This window comes from Delphinapterus leucas, chromosome 9 (genome assembly GCF_059928025.1).
Source record: "Delphinapterus leucas isolate spDelLeu-1000000601 "Yukka" chromosome 9, BTC_Dleu_Yukka2, whole genome shotgun sequence".
NCBI lineage: Eukaryota > Metazoa > Chordata > Mammalia > Artiodactyla > Monodontidae > Delphinapterus > Delphinapterus leucas.
Genome location: NC_143137.1, coordinates 4,911,297 through 4,927,066, shown reverse-complemented (window position 1 = coordinate 4,927,066; position 15,770 = coordinate 4,911,297). Strand labels below are relative to the sequence as shown.

Below are 15,770 nucleotides of genomic sequence, written 5' to 3'. Positions count from 1 at the left end.
CGCCGGCTGCCCCTCCCCCGCGCGGGCCGCGTCAGGCCGGGCGGCGGCGGCAGCGAAGTTTTGACAGCTGCTCCAGTTGTTGTGGGTTCCGGGCTGTGCGAGCGCCGGCCCCTCAGCGCCCGCTCCAGCCCTCCGGGCAGGGGAGGAGGAAGTTTTGCGGGTGTGCGTGTACCACACACAGACACACACACTCGACCGTGGCCGTCGCGCGAGGGCCGCGCCGGGTCTCCCAGAGCGCCCACGCACCACAGACCTCTCAAACTCGCCGCCGTCTCGCCCACACACGGCCGCCGCTACGCCCCCGCCCCCTCCCCCACTCCGCCGGCCCCACCGCCCCCCGCTCGCAGCCGCTGCCACTCACGGGGCTCGCTCCGCGCATGCGCCGCCCGCGGACGCGCCGCCGCCGCTGACCTCACCGCCCCTCCCCCGCCCCCGCTCCCTCCTCTTCTGACGCGGCGGCCGGGCCGCGCCGCGACTCCAACTCCGGCTCCGGCTGGGGCTCCGACTCCGGCTCCGGCTCGGGAGAGCGCCAAGCTGCGGATGAGCGAATCCGGGATCGGGGTCCGGGGAGTGCGCGAGGGAGAGCGAGGACGAGGCGGGCCGCGTCCGCGCTCCGCAGGCGCTCGGCCTCCGCGGACTGGCGGGCGGGTGTAGAGCTCGTCCCGCCCCGGCGCGCGGCGGGCCCGGGTTTCCCCCGCGCCCCGCGCCTCCACTCCCACCCCCATCCCCGGCAGGGCGCGGGGACCGGCCCGGAGGGGCTTCGCCGGGCGCACGTTCAGCGTTCGTTTGTTGTAATGCACGTTGGTGGAGGAAAAGAAATGGAGTGCAACTTCGTTCTACTCCAGTTCCAGGGATACTTTCGTTATTACGGCGTCGTTTTAAAAATGATCCGGAAAGGGTTTATAAAGCTGTCAGACAAAAAGAACGATGGCATTTTGAGGGATAAAGTGCTGAGAGACATAATGAACCAGTAAAACCCCGACAACTTGGTTTTAACGTTGGGTGTGTTGTGACGAAGAGACAAAAATGGAAGGACTTGTAATCCGCCTCTTACACTACTTAAAAACGGTGAAGGAAAACTGGGGCTGCTAGGGTCCGAAATCTGACATGTGCGCTTAGGAAGGAAGGAAGGAGAGTTACAGGTGGGGAGTTCTGGGTTTCTTATGCTAACAGGGACCAACACTTGGACAATGTACTCTTCTCTGATTTCCTTCCCATTCACTAGGGGAGTGAAAAACATAGATTTGAATTGGGAAAAACTACTACGACCTATCAACCATTTGCAAAAGGGTTGGGGTGAACTGTCATCTTACAAGCTTAGACTCTAGGCCGGACACCCCGAGCACTTTCTGGTTATGATTTCTTTCCATCTTCACAACAGTTCTAGTGTAAGGTAAGAATAAAACGCGGTTTTTCCTGCTGTGCTGTTTGCCTTCCCTTCCCAATAGCCAGAATATAAACTCTGAACCGTATATTTGTGTGTATTTGGGCAAATATGCACAGTTTCCAGAGCCTCTTCTGACTAAAGCATAGGGCTGAAGTGAGGACCGCAATAAGACAGTCATTTGAATCCCTTCAAGGTTTAGTTCCCGCTGGCTTTTTCAAGCTTACTAAATTTAAAATTTGAGATTGGGGAGAAGCTAGGCTGGTAAATGAAAACTATAAATTAAAAAAAAGTCTGGCTATTATTATACATAGAAATACAACATATGCATGACTAATTTATGAAGTCATAAATTTATGAAGATACATTTATGCAGTGATATAAAGTTTATTACCCTTTTTCATTTTCTGTACATTACACTAAATAAAGTATACTTTCAAAAATGGGATTATCGATCCAAATGTTTATCTGTGTTCAGTACTGAAATTAGAAGAGTCATTTCCAACTGTGTGTTTCATATGCACAAAATTCCACATCAGGACAATTTACTTCAGTATACTCGTCAGCACTTGGGAGAATTTAAGGACCAGAATGTGCAAACTGCAAGTCACTCCTGCTGGAGACAAGTTCTTAAAGGAAACAACTAGGGACTGGGAACAGAAAAGTGGGTAGAATAAATGGAAGGGTAGAAATAGAAGTTTGTGCAGTGTTACTTCTGGAAAGATAAAAGATGATGAAGGTAAACCCAGCCTTAAATCTCCATTCCTTTGGCTATTGTGAGCAGACAAGTAGTTGGGAGCTGTTTTAAAAGGACGGATAGGAGGCTTATCAGCGTGAAGTTATTGTGGGCAGAGCAAACAAAATATAACCCAGGATGCAGAGGAAGTATTCAAGGAATACTTATTCAACTTAAATAAAGGTCTTTCAAAGGTTTTTCCATCTCTGTCATCCAAATTACACAGCTCTGAGACCACAGTGGCAAAAAATCCAGGAGGCAGATAGCTGAGGTAGGTTCCTCAAAATTATAAAACCAGAAAGACAACGAGCATCTGGAAGGACCAAGTGCAAAAAAAAAAAAAAAAAATAGAATGTCTACCTTCTAATAAGTACACGTTAAATAGGCACTTTAAAAATATGGTAGACATGCACCAAAGTGTTAACAGCAATCATCTCTAAAGGGTTGGATTACAAGGGACTTTCACTTTCTATACTACATTTTTCTATAATACATCAGTCTTTCAGAGCACATGTAGTATAACCATAAACATGTATTAAATGTTTAAAATGTGAGTGGGAGTAAGGGTTGTTATCCTCAAAAAAGAAAAAGCAACATCTCATGACACTGTAAGCAAAGGAGATTCTCAAAGTGTCTAGCATACAAATGACAATGAATAAAAATTCATGGTACAGTAGACATTCTTCCTAATTGAAGGCCTAGAAAATGTCATTGATGTCTTTCTTGAGAGAGCAGTCTTTATCACTTTGTTTTAGTGAACATGAAAGTATTTATAAGGCTTCCCCAGAGATTCACTACTAAATGGTATCCCTCTCCTTGTTTTCCCATAGTCTTAAATTCCTCAGGGTTTTTTAGGAACCAAACTTTTACAGTTGTGTGACAAGACCGCTCAAAACGTAAATGCTAGATCTTACAAGATTTGTGTTCATATTTTTACTGTTAAAATTGCACTTTAAAAAGTTGCAGTCATAGGCTATCATTTTTTGTCCTTTATTTTTCAGTCAAAAAAATGTTCTTAGGGCTTCCCTGGTGGCGCAGTGGTTGAGAGTCGGCCTGCTGATGCAGGGGATGCGGGTTCGTGTCCCGGTAAGGGAAGATCCCACATGCCGCGTAGCGGCTGGGCCCGTGAGCCATGGCCGCTGAGCCTGCGCGTCCTGAGCCTGTGCTCCGCAACAGGAGAGGCCACAACAGTGAGAGGCCGGCGTACTGCAAAAAAAAAAAAAAAATGTTTTTAAAAGAATTTCACCACTTAAAATTAGTTCATATTTAGTCCATAGTGCATTTTTAGCTTTATAAATTCATATTGCTTTACATAAGTTATTTCAGTAATGCATATCATGTACCTGTGTGATAGAAAAAGGAAGAATCTGAGAAGGAAATAAAACAATCACCTTCAAAAATAATTTGTGTATAAGAGTATGAGGCATATGTAAATGTTCTACAGCACGTTTTATAGAGACATGAATCTTGCCCTCCAGGGGTCTATACTTTAAACCTGGCACTACTGAACAAGATAAACACAAAAAAGGCAATCAAGCAACTGAAAAATAAACATGGAAAAACATACAGGGACTTCCCTGGTGGCGTAGTGGTTGGGAGTCCGCCTGTCAATGCAGGGGACACAGGTTCAATCCCTGGTCCGGGAAGATCCCACATGCCGCAGAGCAACTGGGCCTGTGCGCCACAACTACTGAGCCTGCACTCTAGAGCCCACGAGCCACAACTACTGAACCCACACGCCTGGATCCCGTGCTCCGCAACAAGAGAAGTCACCGCAGTGAGAAGCTCACGCACCGCAACGAAGAGCAGCCCCGCTCGCTGCAAGTAGAGAAAGCCCGTGCGCAGCAACAAAGACCCAACGCAGCTTAAAAAAAAAAAAAAAGAAAAACATACAAATAGAAAGATTAAATACATCTACTGTGTAGAAGACCACAGTTTTTTAAAAAATGCATCTGGGAGTTTGGGGGGAAGGGCAGGGGTGGGAGAAGGCAGCAGACAGCCCTAGAAAAATGGTACAGATGAATCGGTTTGCAGGGCAGAAATAGAGACACAGATGTAGAGAACAAACATATGGACACCAAGGGGGAAAAGTGGCAGGGGGGGTGGTGTGGGATGAATTGGGAGATTGGGATTGCCATGTATACACTAATATGTATAAAATAGATACCTAATAAGAACCTGCTGTATAAAATAAAATAAAATTTAAATAATAAACAAAAAAATTTTTAATGCATCTGGGAGTTTGGGGGTAAGGGCAAGGGTGGGATAAGGCAGCAGACAGCCCCCCTCTTCAGACACACACACACACACACACACACACTTCATTAGTTTCCTTCCTTCATTAATATACAAAGACTACTGTATTGGGTTCCTATAGCTGCTGCAAAAAGCTACTCCAAACAGGCAGCTTAAAACAACAGAAATGTATTCTCTTACAGTCCTGGTGGCTAATAGTCCAAAATCAAGGTATCGGCAGGGCTGGCCTCTCGTGGTGGGCTCTGGGGGAGAATCTGTCCCAGGCCTCGCTCAGCTTCAGGTGGTCGCCTGTGTTCCTGGGCATTTCTGCGCTTGCAGGTGCATCCCTCCAGCCTGCCCCCACCATTACATGGCCACCTTCCCTGTGTGTCTATTCCTCACACACGATGTTCTCCCGGGGTGTGTGTGTGTGTGTGTGTGTGTGTGTGTCTTCCCATCTTGTAAGGATACCAGCCATATTGGATTAATGGTCCACCCTACTCCAGTATGACTCATCTTAATTAATCACATCCACAACAATCCTATTTCCAAATAAGGTCACACTCTGAGGTTCCAGGAAGAGTATGAATATTGGGGGGCACTATTCAACCCAATACAACCACCAAACCGTCTATATTGATGCCTACCCACCTTAGCAGATCAAAATTATGTTGTTAGAAATTTTTATATGCATTAAATGCATGCAAACTCTTCCTGGCACATGCACACACACACACAAATTATTTACATTTATTTTACATCTAATCAATTAATCCAAAGAATAAATAAAATCAATGTGAATTTAACAATGATAGTGTCCACAAAGTAAAAAAGTAAAATTGAGATTTAGTAGCTCCTTGGTTAGTTTGATCTTTGTAGAGGTACCTCTACAAAATTTCAGTCCAAACTTTACCGTTGGGGAACTTCCCCAGCAGTCCAGTGGTTAAGACTCCACACTTCCACTGCAGGGGGCAAGTGTTTGATCCCTGGTTGGGGAACTAAGATACTACATGCCTTGCACAACACGACCAAAACAAAAACCAAAACAAAATTTACTGTTTGGGGTGTTATGAACTGACTGCCTTTAAGGGTGCAAGGCAATAACTGGATCCTCACCTTCCCCTGTGCTGTGTAGTCACACAGGTAAGGATTTCACAACAGAAAATTATCTACTTTTACAATGGAAATGGAACTTACAGTCCCATGCATCACCCTTCAGGTTGAATTCTAAATTGGCATGGCTCACTAGGTCCTGGAGAGTCCCTGCTACCCTCCAGCCAAAGTTCTCCTCTCCTTTCCACCACACCATGAGCTCCAGCCTTCAGGAGGTGAGCCACAAACCTCACCAGCCTGTCCCAACCCCTCCCACCCCGCCAGCCCTTTTCGCCTGGCCAATTCCCACTTCTTGTTTTTATTTCCCCTTCAGCTCTCTTTAGACTTCACCTCACCCTGACCACCGTTCTTCCCATGATGAAGGCTGTGTGTCCCCCTGGATGCTTCTACAACACCTGTGCTTTCCCCATCACAGCTCTCATGCCCTGTAATGAATTGCCCACTTAACTGTCTGTATCCCAGCCTAAGCCCACTGGAGACACTAGCTGTCTGCCTTATTCACCTTCTATCCCTATTACTCAGCAGTGGCTCAACAGAGATGTGGAATAAGTGAAATAAATGGGAAAATGTACGTTACTTTCAAGAAAAAGAGCTAAGATGATCCCTTACAGGAGTCTACTTGAAAAAAGAAACTGTAACTTTATAGACAAGGTATACATGAATACTTTGCTACGTTTTGTGTTGTTATATTTTACTTTTCTATAAGGGAACAGGCAAGTCCTCTTTGCCCCCTACAACCAACGTTTGTTATGTGACACTCCTCTCAGTGTTACATGGAGGATCGAGCCTTTTCTAATGGAGTCTCTAAAATCAAAAGAGGTCAAGGACTTCCCTGGTGGCGCAGTGGTTGAGAGTCCGCCTGCCGATGCAGGGAACACGGGTTCGTGCCCCTGGTCCGGGAAGATCCCACATGCTGCGGAGCGGCTGGGCCCGTGAGCCATGGCCACTGAGCCTGCGCGTCCTGAGCCTGTGCTCCGCAACGGGAGAGGCCACAACAGTGAGAGGCCCGCGTACCGCAAAAAAAAAAAAAAAAAAAAAAAGAGAGATCAAAATAGTTGTCCATGGGGACTTCCCTGGCGGTCCAGTGGTTAGGACTCTCCGCTTCCACTTCAGGGGGCACAGGTTCGATGCCTGGTCGGTGAACTAAGCTCCTGCATGCCACAAGGTTCAGCAAAAAAAAAAAAAAGTTGTCCACGTTCTTCAGACAACATAATACCTCCTCAGAAACATTTGTCAGCCAAGATAACATTAAGGGGAAAAAATTATTACAGACAAGCATATACAATATTATCATATAACTCACATATGTAAAACTGTGTAAATCCACAAGCTATGTATGCATATGTGTGTAAAGTAATAATATTCATCAAAATATAAACAATGACTGTCTCTGGGCTGGGATTCCAGATGACATTTACTTTCTTTGTATTTTTTTCTTTTAAGTTGTATAATGAATATCATTTTTACAAAAGCAATCAAGTTGTTTTGCAAAGAAAAAGTTTTTTCTCCAAATTTATTTTATTTTTTTAATACATTTATTTATTTATGGCTGCGTTGGGTCTTCGTTGCTGCGCACGGGCTTTCTCTAGCTGTGGCGAGCAGGAGCTACTCTTCGTTGCGGTGTGCGGGCCTCTCATTGTGGTGGCTTCTCTTGTTGCGGAGCACAGGCTCTAGGCGCACAGGCTTCAGTAGTTGTGGCTTGTGGGCTCTAGAGCGCAGGCTCAGTAGTTGTGGCGCACGGGCTTAGCTGCTCCGCGGCATGTGAGATCTTCCTGGACCAGGGCTCGAACCCATGTCCCCTGCATTGGCAGGTGGATTCTTAACCACTGCACCACCAGGGAAGCCCAAATTTATCTCCTTTTTAGCCTTAATTGTATTTAACTTTCACTGTGACATTCTTTTCCTTTTCTTTCTCACTATCTTCTTGTCTGTGGAAATATTAAAACAATGATGGAACTCATGCCCCCTGCAGTGGGAGTGTGGAGTCTTAACCACTGGACCACCAGGCAAGTGGGGACCAGGGACCAGGGAAGTCCCTCCCCTAATCTTAATATTTTCATCACTTCCTGCTGGTGCTCTGCCCCACACCTAAGGAAGTTGTACTCACTTGGTACCAATCTCTTTCCCTCACTGGTCTCACGTTCCTGCCATCTTTGTGACCACTGAAACAGAGTAGATGCTAAATATTTGTTAAACTAAAAAAGAAGCAATCGTTACTCCGGTAGGTGCCATATGAGGACAGGAGGGAGCAAGAGAAGGAAGGAAGGAAGGAAGGAAGGAAGGAGGGAGGGAGGATGGAAGGAGGGAGGATGGAAGGAGGGAGGATGGAAGGAAGGAGCTCAAATTCTAAGGGCTGAGGGTGAGGGCGGGAAGGCCCCAGCCCCACTCACTCTGGTTTGCTGCCTTCCTGGTCACTTTCACTCCTCTGTGTCCATGTCTATTACTCTGTCTGCAGGCGGTCAGCCTCTTTCCCTCCCTTGTCTTGACCCGCCTTTGCCAGCTCAGTGTCATCACTGTCACGGGGAAGAGTTGTCCCACACTGTGCAGCCTCACACATCTGCAACCGGAAAGACAAACAGACCAGCAGACACCTTAAGGAACCTGATGACCAGCACAAACGGATAAGGTGGCCAAAGAGGCCGAGGCATACAGGTAACCAAACGTGGCTAGGATTACAGAGCACTGCATGAGAAAGTAAACAAAACAATTTCCCTCTCAAAACACAAAAAAGACCCAGAGACCAAACAACGGGAGCCACAGCTTCACCAGGAATTTGAAGTGGGTGGGTTTTCACCTGGTTTCCTCCTCCGTCTCTGAAGTTTAAATGAAACTCTGGGGCCCCGGGTACGCGTGTCCCCCCTCTGGGGGACAACCGGGCCTGACTTCCGCCTGCCCCAGGGCCTCCCAACTCATGGTCCATCCTTCTGTGACCTCATTCCCTGCCCTGGTTCCATGTGCCACTTGTGACTTAATCAAGATCAGATCTGTTTCGGCTACCAAGCCCCAGAGGCCCCAAGGGCCCCGTTCCTTTTCAGACCAGTCTGGGGGTGCTTTTAGGGCTCAGCCTCAGCAGACCATCCTTGCGCCCGGGCCCAGAGCGCCGGCTTCTCCAGGCACCCGTTGATGGGTATTTGGCTGCTTTTCCCACTGACCGCTTGAGGGGCTTCAGAGATCTCCTCCCGGGGCGCCTCGCTGCTGTTCTAGCGCCTGACTGCGGCCGGGTGGGCCCCCGCGGGCGATGGACGGCAGAGCCCCTTCGGCGCCTGAGCTGCCCGAACGGCTGGTGACGTTGGCGGCCGAGGAGAAGCACCCGCTGAGCAGCTTGGCCGCGGCGCACACCTTGGCCAGAGTCCTGCGGCCCTGCTACGGCCCCCAGGTGTGGCAGAGCTCCTGGTCACCGCCAAACGACAAACCGTGGTCACAGGGTACGGCACGGCCATCCTCCGGGTGCTGGAGCTGGAGCACCCCGCCGCCCGGCTGCTGCGGTTGGCGGTGCAGAGCGGCGACGGCGTGGCCTTCGTGGTGCCCCCGGCCCAGGCCCTGCTGGCGCAGGCCAAGCGCCTGCCGCGGGAGGCCTAGGCTGCGGCGGCCGCCGAGACGCTGGCCCTGCTGCCGTCCCTGGCCATCCGGGCGCTGGGGCCTCTGGAGGACCCGTTTGGGGCCCTGCACTCGGTGACGAACACGCACAGGATGTGGCTGACTGACTGACCAAGATGGTGGCGCATGCGTGCTGGGCCACCTGGGAGCCGAAAGGCTCCAGCCGGAGCGCGTGCGCGTGTGTGCGCTGCCCTGGGGCGCGGCTGGAGGACTCGTGCCTGCTCCTGCGGCCAGGTGGCCATGGTGATGAGCGGCACCAGGGTGGCTCTGATGGCCTGCGCCTTCGGCCCGCCAGCCCCATTGCCCCGGCCACGGCTTGTCTCTCTAGTCCTGACGACCTGACCAAGTTCAGGAAGGGCAGCGAGAGGCTGATAGAAAAGCAGGTGGCCCAGCTGGCAGCCGCGGCTATTAACGTGGTGGTGGTTTGGGGGAAAATTGACGAGGAGACCCTAACGCATGCTGACAGGTGCGGCCTCATGGTGATTCAGGTGAAGTCCCGGCGGGAGATGGTGTACCTGAGCGAGGTGTTTGGCACACCTGTGATGCCTTATCTGCTTCCTCCACTGGCGCCAAGGAAATGTCAGAGGGTGTACGGGCAGGAGCTGGGAGAAGGTTTGGCTGTGGTAATTGAGTGGGAAACTCCAGGCACCCCTGCCCTCACTGTGGTGCTCAGGGAGGCCACCGCTGAGGGGCTACGGAGTGCAGAGTAGGCTGCCTACCAGGGCATTGATGCCTGTTTCCAGTTATGCCAGGATCCCAGACTGCTTCCAGGAGCTGGGGCCACAGAGATGGCTCTGGCGAAAATGCTCTCAGAGAAAGGAACCAAACTGGAAGGGCCCAGTGGTCCCACCTTCCTGGCATTTGCCCAGGCCCTGCAGTCTCTTCCTGAAACCCTGGCAGAGAAGGCAGGCTTAGCCGTCTCAGACGTGATGGCAGAAATGAACGGAGCTCACCAAGCTGGGAACTTCCTGATAGGAGTGGAGGTCGAAGGGATAATAAATGCGGCCCAGGAAGAGGTGTGGGACACCCTAATAGCCAAAGCCCAAGGACTTCGAGCCGTGGCTGACGTGGTACTACAGCTCCTGACTGGCCATGACATTGCAGTAGCCAAGAAAAGTCCCACACCTCACCAGGACCTGAAACCTGAACCTAAGAAGGCAAAGGATCGCCCATACCCCGTGAAAAAAAGGAGTCCTTGGAACAAATAAGTGGCAACATTCTCAACAAAATGGGGTTGCCAAAGAGGGCATCGCCACCCCAAAAATGAATGTTGCCTTGTATTGCCTCCACGTTTGCTGCTATTTGAGTCCATTTCTTTAGATAAAAACAACATCACCGTTAAAGTCCTTTCCATTGATTTACTTCCTTTCAGATTCTTGGCTTTTTTCATTTCCTGTTTCTCTCCATCAGATTCTGTTCTTTCCTCCAGGATTCAATTCTATTAAAGATTTTTTAATTGAATACCTGAATTTTGGGGATGCAAGAAAGGGTAGGTATCTCTTCCCAACTGTTTGAGTATTCCTGCATGAATTCTAAATTTCTAGAATTTCTGTCTAAATGTCACTTTAGCAATCTGAGAACCTCAGCTTCAGCTTAAAGGAGTGGCCGCTCATTCCTGTTGTGATTATTTGGAAAAAGAAGGGAATGTTATTTTAAGGCAAAAAATCAATATAAAGGAGGAAAATGAGCTGGCAGGCAGAAATATATTTTTTAAAAAGCACCCTTGGCATATATAACGAAAGATAAGAACACACACCTTAGAACCGCACTACAGTTCCAGTGTAGGTGAGGAGTGCTGGGGAGCACCTAGCACCAGGTTATCCTGGCCAGGCTGTGATTATGCCCAGATACTCCTGGGCAGTAAAGAGAAGTTGAGCAGAGCTGGGAACATGGTACCCAAAACCTTTCCCACTTAACCATCCAAGTTACTCTGCCTCTGGGAAAAGAGCTGAACGTAGGGACAGAACTGAGGTGATGGGAAGCTGCAGTCTCTTAGAATCAAAACAAAGAAGCTTAAGCATTTGGAGAGAGAACCAGACTCAAGAAACAATTGTTTTATAGCAGGCATATTAGCTGCAACAACGCAAAACAAATTTGCAAAGATTCTTTGAAACCCAGAAGTGAAATCCTGAGAAGTTGTTAGGATGGCAGATGAAAATGTATAGAACTATACTCGTTATTACTAACTTATAGTAACAAGTTATATCTATACAACATCCTTGACGTGTCTTTCCTTGTTGTGTCTTCATCGTTATATTTTAGCGAATATAACTAAGTGCTGTCATATTTCTCCCCTGCCCTCAGGTTCCGCATTGTTCTCATAGAGTCTCAAATTCCACAGTGATGATGATAGAGATAGGTAACTTTTTAAAGCAGTTCAAATGCACTTTGTCTTCATTTTATTTAATCATCAAAACAAACTTATGAGAAAGAAGCTTGTTATCCCTCAGTTGCAGGAGACACAATTGAGCTTCAGAGAAATTAATTGGCCAAATATACACAGTAAATAGAAGAGGAAAACCCATTCTCTTATTCATTAGTTTACTGCCCCAAATTCCTCTGTTGTGATGCTTTCAGAGATATAACCCCTATGATTATGAAGAAAGTATGTCTCAAAATGTAAATTGAAAATTTTCAATTAGTGTTTTGTTTTTTGGGGTTTTTTTTGACCGCATCGCACAGCATGCAGAATCTTATCTCCCTGACCAGGGATCGAACCCGTGCCCCCTGAATTAGGAGCACGGAGTCTTAACCACTGGACTGCCAGGGAAGTCCCTACAATTAGTGTTTTTTAAATTAGACAAAAAGGCATGTTCACTTTGCAAGATAAAATAAGTAAATAAAGACAGCTCTTACAGAGAACATTTTATAGATCCAAGACATATGAAGGCCAAACATGTAACTTAGTATCTTTTAAGTGCCCTAACTTTGATATACGAGTGATTCTTTTGATAACGAGAGAAATCATACTGTAACATTACCATCTCCTTTTCCCCTAGACAGACAGGTACACACACACACATATATATATGTATATATACACACAAGTTAAAATTAGCAAGGACAGCCTTACAAGTGATGAAGAAATATATGGCAGATACAAATTTAACTGGCTTATGCTGAGGGCTTTAAAGGTAAAAACATCTAACCCCAATTTGAAACCCAAAGACCCAGGGAATTCAGGCACCTCATGGGAAAGCTGGCAAGATCCTAGAGCTTGTGCTAAGGAGGCCCCTGAATCACCCTGGTTCCCATCTGTCCATGACTAGCTGGCCAGCTCTTCAATGCTGTAAACTGCAAAGTATCCTTCAGATAAATCTGCTTCCCCTTCTTGTTATCTAAAGAGCTTTAGGACTTCCCCGGTGGTACATTGGTTAAGAATCCGTGCTTCCAGTGCAGGGTCAGGGAAGTTCTGCCATGCCATGCAGTGCGGCCAAAAAATAGAAAATAAAGAGCATTAGCTGCTCCAGAAGAGAAGGAAACGTCATACAATGGTTAAGTTGACTACCGTGGGCAGCTAGCAGACACAGCTTGGGGAAGAGGACCAGAAGGGAGAGCTCAGTATGAACTGAAAGTGTTTGGGTGTTGAGGTTCTTTTTAGCCTCAGTTGAGGGTCATCTCCAACCCTAAAGACTGCCTTCTAAACTCTTGCTACTTAGCAGTGACCCCTGAACCAGCGGCACTGGCATCATTTGGGAGCATGTTAGACATGCAGAATCTCAGCCGCGCCCAGCCCCTCAACAACCTACTTTGTCAGAATTTGCACTTTAACAAGATCCCCAGGTAGCTGGGGTGCATATTAAAGTTTGAGAAGCACTGATGTAGGCTACACTCCCAGTTAGCTCTATCTTGATTATGCCTCGAAATCAAGTATACTCTTAACATCATATTTAAGCATTCTAAGTGTCAAAATGTCTGAATCAGACATAAAGTTGTGTCTTTTCTCCTGACTATGGAGAAATTGACCAGAATTTGACCTCAATTTTACCAGGTCTGTCTGGATTCTGCTTCCAAGGTTCCAGCATCAAGCTCTCCTAGGATGCAGGGTCTCGAGTTCTCCAAGGGCCCAAGGACTTGGCTACATCTTTTTCTTCCAAGATGTGCTGTCTTCAGCTCCAGAAGCAGCTGAATTTCAAAAACAATTTCGAGAGCACATTCTCTATGAAACTTGAAGCCGGTGGACTTGTCTGTTCTTCTATCCCCAAACCTTCCAACTTAGTGACATTGTGTTGTGGGGTTCTGAGTTGACCCAGCAAGCAGAGAGCAAAGAAATAGGATCAGGAGAAAACCGGGACTGAAAACAAGAACTTCTGAGTCCTGGGGGGTGAAGAAGATGGTGGCTGGCCTGGGTGGGGAAGACTGGGGCTGAGTTGGGAGAACTACCCCATACTTCTGGGCACCTGTGAGCACAGACCCAAGACTGGGACCTACACAAATCCTGGAGTCCTGAAGGGACGAAAGTCATTGCTTCCAAACTGCGAAAAGATTGCAACAAGAAAGAGCTGTCAGTAGTCTGTTCCAATCCTTTGTCTATTTCTGGACCTTTTCCCAAGAGGCCTTTCTCAAGAGATCCCCTTACAGCAGGAGCTCTGCTTTCTAGGCCTACAAGTCTGAAATCCCTTTAGTGCAGAGGCCAAAGGATAGAGAAAGCTAAGACTCAAGAAAGAAAACAGAAGACTTCCAAACTGGGACATCTGAATGGGAGGAAAAGGGAAGATTGGGGCTCAGGGACTCAACCATTTCTTTTGCGAATGAACGAAACTAGTTTAAGAAGACTTGCTTGTACCCCTGTCAGCTGGACTGATGTAAATACACATGTTTGTAGCCCCAGGCCCCTCCCATTTCTGCCTGAACCTTTCTGGAATAGAGACCAACTCTGGATGATGCTTCACCATGATGTGAGGGGCGTGGCATTGTTAAGTATTTACTGATGGGCTACTTCCCACTGATTTATTGAAAACTTCCCCTTGTACTCAGTTTCCTTGTTAAGGTAACTACCCCAGGGAACGTTGTCCCCAAAGTGCTAAAATGCTAAAACCTGCAGTAGACACAGAAACCCCAGAATCTCTGTGATTCCAGAAGTAGCTGAGTCAACTTTTCTCCCAAAATATCAACCTCCCCTCCCACCAAGCTAAAGATCCCCTTCCTAACTGGGGAGTGGGGGGAGAGGAAGATGGTTGGGGGAGAATGAGAGAGATGCCGGCAGGATCTGAGAGGGGCTCTGCTCACCTCCTCATGGGCTCTAAGGAGTGAGATGAGGAAAAAGGCAGTAGAATCTCCAGGAAAGTTTGAGGGTCTGAAAACAAAGGAGAGTCTCTGCTTCTGGTCTGCAACCTGGAGCCGCCAAGCAGTGCCAACAGGATGGAGCAGAAATGACAGTACGGGAGGGGCAGGGAAGAAAGGGCTCTCCAGGGAGAGCAGGCAGGTCTCCCTGTGCCTCAGGAGGAGATTAAGAATTGACTTGGCTGGGGGACTTCCCTGGTGGTCCAATGGTTAAGAATCTGTCTTCCAATGCAGAGGACACGGGTTCGATCCCTGGTCTGAGATCTAAGCCTGCGCGCCGCAACTATTGAGCCCCTGCGCCACAACTAGAGAGAAAGCCCGCGTGCCACAATGAAGAGCCCACGCACCACAACAAAAGACCCCACGTGCTGCAACTAAGAATAATGCAGCCAAAAATAAAATAAATTTAAAAAAAAGAACTGACTTGGCTGATCGACAGATGAATGGATAAGAAAGATGTGGGAGATATATATATATATATATATATATATATATATATACACACATATATATATAATGGAATATTACTCAGCCATAAAAAAGAATAAAATAATGCCATTCATGGCCACATGGATGGACCTAGAGATTATCATACTAAGTGAAGTAAGCCGAAAAGAGAAAGACAAATACCGCATGATATTACTTATATGTGGAAACTAAAATATGATGCAAATGAACTTATCTATGAAACAGAAACAAACCCACAGACATACAGAACAGACTTGTGGTTGCTAAAGGGGAGGGGAGGTGGGGGAGGGATGGACTGGGAGTTTGGGGGTTAGCAGATGCAAACTATCATATATAGAATGGATAGACAACAAGGTCCTACTGTATAGCACAGGGAATTTATATTCAAGATCCTGTGGTAACCATAATGGAAAAGAATATGGAAAAGAATGTATATATATGTGTAACTGAATCATTTTGCTGTACAGCAGAAATTAACACAACATTGTAAATCAACCATACTTCAATATAATACATCTTTTTAAAAATTGACTTGATTTTAGTCTGGACTGATCAAGAAAAACCATGAAGGGACTAAATTTACCTGGAATTAACTAAATTAAATTCTACCATCAGGCAGAAAGGGAGCTGGAAAAAGAAAATTTAAGATCATTTAATTATAGAAATACATACTTCGAACACCTTGAGGTTTGGGACTTGAGAATTCAAACTTTCTACAAATGTAAAGACTGAATGAGGAATTTGGACACTCCGGCACATGTCACTAACAGAGCTTGCCATTGATTACTGCAGAGCTAAGGAAGAGAGAATAGAGGCTGGTTAGCAAAACGGCAATCTTTCTGTACTGCAGCACAGATGTGAGATGCAGTTTTATTCATTATACAGGTTAAAAACAAAATCATGGCTCTCTATAAGTTTTCGTCTAATTCACTGAATGCATCAGAAAGGAGAGGT

General features: G+C 47.1%; 1 protein-coding gene across 1 annotated transcript; it reads left to right on the top strand.

The window, feature by feature from the left end:
* The first annotated feature begins 7,699 nt into the window (after positions 1-7,699).
* CCT8L2 (chaperonin containing TCP1 subunit 8 like 2) lies at positions 7,700-15,101 on the top strand. The gene is given in 5 exon segments (XM_089917181.1): positions 7,700-8,839; positions 8,842-9,171; positions 9,174-9,288; positions 9,290-9,354; positions 9,357-15,101. Coding segments are annotated over 5 exon segments (1,560 nt in total). The 5' UTR covers positions 7,700-8,706; the 3' UTR covers positions 10,274-15,101.
* The last annotated feature ends 669 nt before the right edge of the window (positions 15,102-15,770 follow it).